The sequence below is a fragment of the Lactuca saligna genome, chromosome 3, assembly GCF_052625555.1.
Source record: "Lactuca saligna cultivar CGN05327 chromosome 3, ASM5262555v1, whole genome shotgun sequence".
Classification (NCBI taxonomy): Eukaryota; Viridiplantae; Streptophyta; class Magnoliopsida; order Asterales; family Asteraceae; genus Lactuca; species Lactuca saligna.
The window spans coordinates 45,999,311-46,007,939 of NC_136419.1; the positions used below are offsets into that span (position 1 = coordinate 45,999,311).

At 41.8% G+C, this 8,629-nt stretch overlaps 1 protein-coding gene across 1 annotated transcript; it reads right to left on the minus strand.

Annotated features, from left to right (window-relative positions):
* Positions 1 to 208: 208 nt before the first annotated feature.
* Positions 209 to 2,430, minus strand: LOC145036333 (mitochondrial outer membrane protein porin of 36 kDa-like). Its single transcript, XM_078984780.1, has 6 exons — positions 2,238 to 2,430; positions 1,905 to 1,972; positions 1,294 to 1,404; positions 1,117 to 1,203; positions 815 to 1,023; positions 209 to 709 (listed from the first exon to the last, which is right to left on the minus strand). Exons 1-6 carry the CDS (start codon positions 2,284 to 2,286, stop codon positions 403 to 405), a joined length of 831 nt encoding a protein of 276 aa, XP_078840906.1. The 5' UTR covers positions 2,287 to 2,430; the 3' UTR covers positions 209 to 402.
* Positions 2,431 to 8,629: the final 6,199 nt, after the last annotated feature.

Consider the following 8,629-nt stretch of genomic DNA (forward strand, 5'->3'; position numbering starts at 1 on the left):
AAAGCTAATAAGCTTTTTCGAAAAGCCATCTCAAACACCCACTTAACTTGTTGAAAGATGTAGCTTTTATTTTCGTAAAGGTGTTCAGAAAAAAGTTTTCAAAAGCTCGTTGTCGAAGAATATCACTAATTATCAACCAAGTTTCACATTGATCCTATAACAACAACGGAATTTTAACAATCACACCAAAATATTTTAGTGTAAGATCTTTAAAAAGTAAAACTCAATTTGATAAATAAATGTATCTGCCCAAAGAGCAAAAAGATTCACGTCAACAATGAGAATATGACACCCAACAAATCATGAAACATGATTAATTAATAAAAAAAAAAAAAACCGAACACCTTATTTCTCTCTTCATCACATTTGTAATAAGTTATAGCATTTGGTAATTGGCATTTTTCAAGGCTTTAAAGCAATAGCCAATCCAACTTTGGCACTTTTCTCAATCGCCCTCGTATCCACTTCACCCGAGATAGTAAACAACGATTTAGGACGCCATTCATGCTGCAATACAGCGCTCGCTATTCCAGCATTGTTAACACGCGCCTTAACCAAGGTTAAGGGATCAAGCAAATGCTGACTCCCGATAGTCAACGAGTTCTCATTACTTGAGAACCCGTGACTCAACTCTGCACCAACCGCAGTGTTGGTCAACGGGCTAACCGTGTGGTAATATGAAGCCGTAAGCGTATCCGCTTTATCATTCCTACATCAATCAGACACTGACTCAATCAGATCCAACTCAATCAACAACTATCAGAATAAGATTTAACCGAATAAGTCAAAAAGAAAATTCCACTTAGTTACTCACAGTATCAAGGATGCAATGAGGTCAGTGGATGTGAAACTTAAGGCAGCATTATATTTGGTGAAGTTTCCGGAAGCAGTGTCAAAGGAAACATCAGTCCCGAGTGATACTGTGTTGTTTCCCGCCACACCGGAGAAGTTGACTATGGGGCTAGCGGTCAAACCGATGCTTGTACTGATTCCTGCGTACTCATGTAAGTACTGAAGTTCAACCTGTAATAGAAGGAAATGAAAATAGAAAGCTATAAATATAATACATAAATAGATAAAAGAATGTTGATATTTCTTGTGTTTAGTAATAGATACCTTGCCAGATTTCTGATCAGGGGCAATGAAGCTGAAGATGGTTTTTAATCCTGGTGCAGCTTCATCGACAGTGATAGTTGTGAATAGCTAGATGGTGTTGATGATAGGAGAAAGGGTGAGTATGTTTGAAGTGAAAGATGAAAGGGATTGGATAAAAGTATGGAGGTTATTGGTTACCTTTGAGTTTGTGTCCACTTTGACATCGGTTGTGATGTTTTTGTTGATTAGTTTGGTGCTTACATCTGCTAAGAAGAAGTCGCCTTTCTTGGATCCTGATGAGGTAATGGCCTGGAAAATAGATGAGATTATAAGTGACATTTGACCAGATTATTCATCTTAAAATTATACTCCAAGTATATGATATGTTGCATTCCAAAGATCACAACTATTGGAGGCAATTCTGTGTTACCTTTTATTGCCTACTACACAATGAAGTATGAAGAAAACTGGAGACTTTGTTGAATGCTATTAGCAATTATAGGTTTGTTTGGCATGTTCAGAACCTCTGATTCAGGATGTAAGAGATGAAATGTATACTGACGAATAAGGATGAAAAAGTGTAGCAGAAAACACTGAGGATGAGCAATAATACTATCTACTGTGAATTCGAATTGTACATGTTACCTATCAGTTTTTTATAATAATCGATCGATCACTTGGATACAGAATCAGAAACAGCGAGTTGTTATATACCATAAACGGAAACGATAATCAAAACCTATGTTCGTATACAAATCAGATTCAGATAAACTCACACATATACGAGAGAGAGAGAGAGAGGAGCTTACAACGCCATTCGCTGCATAGGTAGTGACAGAGAACTTATGGTCGCCTTGGTAATCCCTGTACAGAAGATCTGAAGCACAAATGTCTAAAATCAATATATGCAAACACATACACACTTGCAGCAAATACGAACAGATATGTAAAATCGGAAACAGAATAACGCGAAGCAAAATCAACAAACGTATCTTCAACATGATTTTTTTTTAATCAAAATTACCAACACCGATTATTCGGACAAGACATACAGAGATGGAATCGAATCACGGATAAACAGATTGATAATCCGTGTGAAACTCGAAACGAATAAAAAAAAATTGCAAAAGCTGATGAATTACCTCTGGCTTTTTTGCCGATATCGGGATATAGACCTGGACCTTTCCCCATCTCTGTTCTTGTTCGAGAAGCTGATGAGAGAGAGAGAGAGAGAGAGAGAGAGAGAGAGAGAGAGAGAGAGAGAGAGAGATGATGGTTTCTGTGGATTTCAACAACGACGCAGCCGATTAAATTGAATCGGAGGGGAGTTGTGGAATGTGGACTGTTGATCCGGTTCGGTTTAAGAAAGCCGCATATTTTTTATTTCACAAATGTCAAGAAAAAACAATTTGCATAAAAATCTCAACAGATAAATAATTATCTATCCAAATAAAACATTCATAATATATTACAATTACAAAAAAAATTTACAATATTTTATACTATAACTATAATATACTTAATATACTTATTTGGTTACTCATGTTATTTCTGGTTTTTTTTTTTTAAATAACTGAATAGAAATGTTTTTGTTGGGTTACAAAAACGTACATGGAATGATGGAATAATTGAATATGCTATTTTCCCACCGGGTTGAAAAGAATATGAGAAGAATATGCTGAAGAAAACTATAATGTGCAATAATAACCCCTGACGTTTTCGGAAATGTAAATACAGCCACAAGACAATACTGCAAATTTGGTCCTTGTGGTTTATAAAAATCTTTGGATGAAGTCCAAAAAGTTTCCAGCTTGTACAAAAGATCTGAAATTAAGATTTTTCTAGGTTTTTGATCCTAAACTTAAGAAATTTTTGTAGTTTTGATCCATGGAACACTTGAATTGACTATTTTACCCTTTAAATTTCTTTTTTGTATTTTTTATATTTTAATTTTATAAATATTAATGCATTAAAAAAATTATATATATATATATATATATATTGTAGCGATCGTCTTCTGAGGTATTAATTAATTTAATTTCTTGTATGTTAGTGAGCTTTGATTGGTAATTGTCATCTTGGATTGGATTGGACCTTCATGATTTTGGGTCGAGATGTAAGCTGCCCATAAGTCGTACGCGGGGCGTAACCCGTCGTACGCGGGACATAGTGCCTTTAGTTTGTGCGGGTTGTGAGAGGCGTACACGCAGCGTACCTAGAGGTACGCCCAGCGTACGCGACCAGGTGGAGAAACCCTAATTTTAGGGTTTGAGACGTATTTAAACCCCATTATAACCTCCCATTTGGCCTCCTCACTTATCCTTCACCCCCAGAGAACCCTAGTTCGTCCCTTTTTCCTTGTTGTGTGTGTGGTTGATCTTTTGGGCTCATTTTTGTGAAGAAAAGTTGGGAAGAAGAAGAAGAGAAGTGGAAGAAGGAGAACTTAAGTACCTTAAGCTCAAAGATCTGGGATCATTCCTTCATTTGACATTCAAAAGAGGTATAAAGCTTCCAACTTTCCTCTTGTAAGCTTAGATCTAGAAGTTTTTGGAAGTTTGGACCTTTTAGGTCCAAAGGAAGAACCTTTATCATGCAATTTCGTTTTTAGAGCTTGGGATTGCTATCCTTGAAGCTCAAAGTGTCCCCATAGCAGTAAAGTTTCGATTTTTGAGGCTTTCATGAAGCCATGCATGAGATCTAGCCACCTTCTGGTTATAAATGGTTGTTTTTAGAAGTTTGAGCTTAAGGGGGTCTTGTAAGCCATCAAGTAAGCAACTTTATGGTTTAAGACGTAGGATAAGACCTGGATCTAAGATTTTAGCTTATGACTCGGATTATTAAGCACTTAATGAGACTTTTGGCTTAACAGGGCTGTACGTTGGGCGTACAAGGAGGTATGCGTCGCGTACAAGCCAACAGCCAGTACGCTCATCATACCTTGGTGTACGCCCCGCGTACACTGCCAATTTGGGCTTCGAGCGTTTGGGCCTCAATGTGGGATGAGTTTTGGACTTAGGGTTTTTGGGCCTTAATGGCCTTTAGAATTCAGTTGTTATGGGGCAAAGATTAGTATTGGGCTTAAGTAAGTCCCAATAAAGGGTTGTAGGCCCAATTTAGCAAATTGGGCCATTAGTGGGCCTTTAGTGGGGCCATGGATGGACTTAGAAGGAATTAAGGGTTTTGGGTCATGTTGTGACCCATACCATAGCAAGGGTAAAATGGTCATTTTACCCATAGAAGAATCCCTATTATGATTTAGTATTTTATTTTCCCATGATAGTTGGGAAGCAGCCGGAACAGCAGTCAGGGATTTCTCATTCAGGAGTTCAGCAGTTAGTATCACGAGATGAGTTTCCTTCTAGTAGGAACGGGTCTAAGGCCACAATGCCGGCCCATTTAGCTACTAGTAGTTTCCGAACTTCGGTCCCATGCAGTAGTTAGAATGTTTGATGCCTTCATGGCTCAGACAGGGTTTATGTGTTATGTGTTCTGGGCTACGGCCCGATGTAGAATGCAGTTTATGTGTTCATGCTAGTTGATATGTTTATGCTATGCTATCTTATGCTCAGTCAGTTATCGGACTTCGGTCCGATGCAGTTAGTTCCGGACTTCGGTCCGATGCAGGGGACAAGGTCCCAATCAGTTCCGGACTTCGGTCCGATGCAGTTAGTCCCGAACTTCGTTCCGATGCAGAGGGCAAGGCCCTGGTTAGTTCCGGACTTCGGTCCGATGCAGTTTTCGGACTTCGGTCCGATGCAGTTTCTGGACTCCGGTCCAATGCATTGGGCAAGGCCCAGTATGTGTTATACGTTATTGTATGGTATGTGGTAGTTTGGGGGAGCTCACTAAGCTTTGTGCTTACAGTTTTAGTTTTGGTTTCAAGTACTTCCGCAAGTAAAGGGAAGAGCTCTGGATGATGGCATCGCATACACCACAACTTCAGTTTATCCTAGGAGTTGATTTAGCTTTTCATAGATATGATTTGATACAGTTTTCTCGTGATACTTTGTTATGGTTTTGAGATATTAACATATGGGTTTTATTTTATGAAATTAACATGATGGTTTTAGTATTTATTAAACAAAATTTTTGGGTCGTATTTTGGGATGTTACAAGTTGGTATCAGAGCCTTGGTTTAAGGGATTCGGATACACTTTCGGGTGTGTCTGAACTCAAACTAAGGAAACGGTAAAAGATTTTCAAAGGAAATTTTTTTCGAAAAAGGAATGTTTTTGAAAAGAACTTAGAAAGAAAAAGAGTTTTGATAAAGGGAAAAAGGGGTGGTGCGTGCGATCAGCTGAGCTCAAGTAAGTACTCCCAAATTACCCATACAAGTATATATTATTAGTTTCAGTTTCAGTTTAGATCAGTTCAGTTTCAGTTTCAGTAGAACAGCATGCTAGTATATGACTAAGGATCTAGGAGGATGCCTTATGTGCCTGCTTTACGTGTTTCAGCTTGATAAGAAGTGCATGATAGTAGTGAACAGACAGTAGTATGATAGTCTGTGTAGGTTATGCATGATAGTATGAGCTTAGCATTATAAGCTAGTACAGTTTCTTGCTATGAGAATAGTTTGCAAGAGTATGTTTCCTTTATACGAATGATGCTTGGTTCGTGCTTTGTGGGGCTCTGAGTAATGGGAGTTAGCCATTTGGTGAATACATCACGTCACATGTGGTCAGGATTGAATAATCTCAGAGTGTCGGATTTGACCCTATTGCGCAGCTCTCGTTTGAGTCTAACCATTGTAGGGACGAGTCTTTTACTCGAAGGATTATCTGAGCCTCATTGCATGTGATGGTATTCAGGTGATGGCTAATTGGCATTACAAGGAGGCCTTCAGCAGCTGAGGACTGGTTTGGGTAAAGTCAAAGGTTTCCCTAAGGCAAGTCTAGGATGTGAGTAACAGAAATCAGTAGTAGTAGAGTGACTTGGTAGAGTCAAGGCAGTTCTTGAGGAAAGTATGGATATATATGGAAGGAAGTATGGGCCTGTACTACTGAAAGCAGAGGATCCGTACTCGAATCAAGGAAGGATGAGATGAGGCCGGGGAGCTTGTAGTAGCAGCGATCCTTTGAGATATTTCAGTGTACTAATGTTTGCCATGATATGTTTTCAGAATGGTGGTTTTGCGACCTAGGCCAGCAGTCGGCAGTTCAGGTGCCGGAGAGGGATCCGGATCAGGCTCGGGAGCCGAGCATCTTGATAAGCAAACTAGAGAGTTTTTCACTTCCGAGGTGACCCATATCATTCTTGAGCAGACTCCAGTGATCTTTGGTTCGATCAAGGAGGGTATACTAGATTTGATGGAGGAAAGATTAGGCACATTTTGTGTTGTGGTGGCGGCCATGATGGGGTCGCGCACGCTTACGTTTAGGGAGTTTTGGGCATGTGGAGCTCCATATTATCACGGGGCGCGGGACCCCATAGCGAGTACTAGATGGTTGGCGGATGTGGCCAACACTTTCCGCACGAGCAGATGTCCCGAGGTGGACAAGGTCATATTGGCATCCTGTCTTCTGAAGGACAGGGCACGAGATTGGTGGGAGGAGGTCGGATATGTCATTGGAGATGACGCGACTTTGGATGCTATGACCTCGGCTGATTTTACTGCCAGGTTCAAAGTTGAGTTTGCACCGGTTATTGAGGTGCAACAGTTAGCCAGGGAGTTTCAAGACCTCACCCAGACAATAGAGACAGTGGCGGAGATCACTGCCAAGTTCAATGAGAGGGCACTTCTCGTTCCTCAGTACGCAACTGATGAGGAAATGAAGAAGGCCCGTTTAGTAGGACGTTTAGTAGAGCTCCATGGGAGCTAAATTGTCCACTTAAGGTTGAGATAGCAGTTGACAGGACCATTAAGGTGGCGAGAGTACACAGAGGATGTTCTCTATAGTTATTCGATGAGTAGTTTTCGGTGGACTTGGTCCCTATTCCCCTGTGAGGGAATAAGGTCATATTAGGCATGGATTGGCTGAGCCCCAATGGGGCAGTGATACATTGTGAGCTGCAGTTAGTGAAGGTTCGCACTCCCAGTGGGGGAGAGTTAGTGATTCAAGGCGAGAGGCCACATCGCGGACCAGTTCTGTGTTCAGCAGCGAGAGCGAGGCGCTATTTTCATCAGGGTTGCATCGGTTACATTGCATATGTTTTAGATTCCTGGGAGAAGGGCAAGACGACGGTTGACGATGTTCCGATAGTGCGAGACTACCCGGATGTATTTCCAGAGGATTTGCCTGGAATACCTCCCGAGAGATAGGCTGAGTTCAGGATTGACCTGATCCCTGGTGCGGCCCCGATTGCTAAGGCACCGTATCGGTTGGCTCCCCCAGAGATGTAGGAGTTGTCTATGCAGCTGCAGAAGCTGCTAAACAAGGGTTTTATCAGGCCGAGCAGTTCGCCCTGGGGAGCACCGATTTTGTTCGTGAATAAGAAGGACGGGTCGCACCGTATATGTATTGATTATCGAGAGTTGAATAAGGTAACGGTGAAGAACTGTTACCCACTCCCAAGGATAAATGATTTGTTTGATCAGCTGCAGGGAGCTTCTTGGTTTTCCAAGATCGATTTATGCTCCGGGTATCATCAGATGCGATTCAGGGATAAGGATGTGCAAAAGACTGCTTTCAGGACCCGGTATGGTCATTATGAGTTTGTGGTGATGCCATTTGGGCTCACCAACGCTCCACCCGCGTTCATGGATATCATGAACTGCGTATGTAGGCCGTTGTTGGATCGATCGGTGATAGTATTCATTGATGACATCTTGGTTTATTCCAAGACTCATGAGCAACATGAGGAGCACCTGAGGGAGGTACTAGAGATTTTGAGGAAGGAGAGACTTTTCGCGAAGTTCTCCAAGTGCGAGTTCTGGTTACGCGAGGTGCAGTTCCTTGGACACCTCGTCAACCAGAAGGTTATTTTGGTAGATCCGACCAAGATAGAGGTCGTGATGCAGTGGGAAGTCCCAAGATCTCCATCTGAGATTCGGAGTTTCCTAGGTCTAGCAGGGTACTATAGGAGATTCATCCAGGATTTCTACAAGATAGTTGTACCGCTCACCCGACTGACTAAGAAGTCGGTGGTGTTTCACTGGGGGCCTGAGCAGCAGGCAGCATTTGAGACCCTCAGGCAGAGATTGTGCGAGGCACCGATTCTTACCCTGTCAGAGGGAGTAGAGGATTTTGTAGTCTACTGTGATGATTCAATCACGGGTATGGGAGCATTGTTGATGCAGCAAGGCTGTGTGATAGCTTACGCCTCGAGACAATTGAAGCCTCACGAGGCTAACTATCCTACACATGATTTAGAGTTGGGGGCAGTGGTGTTTTCTCTCAAGATTTGGAGACATTACCTCTATGGGGTCCGTTGTACCATTTACACGGATCACAAGAGCTTGAGGCACCTCATGAATCAGCCGAATCTGAACATGAGGCAGAGGTGATGGTTAGATGTGTTGAAGGATTCTGATTGTGAGATCCTTTATCACCCAGGGAAGGCCAACGTAGTAGTCGACGCCCTGAGCCGCAAG

Excerpts from the sequence above, each read along its gene's own strand:
- LOC145036333 (XM_078984780.1), bottom strand. The coding sequence starts at position 2,286 with ATGGGGAAAGGTCCAGGTCTATATCCCGATATCGGCAAAAAAGCCAGA. Across the intron at positions 1,405-1,904 it reads CCTATGCAGCGAATGGCGTT|GCCATTACCTCATCAGGATC; the intron begins GTAAGCTCCTCT and ends TCTATTTTCCAG. Across the intron at positions 1,024-1,116 it reads CTGATCAGAAATCTGGCAAG|GTTGAACTTCAGTACTTACA; the intron begins GTATCTATTACT and ends CTTCTATTACAG.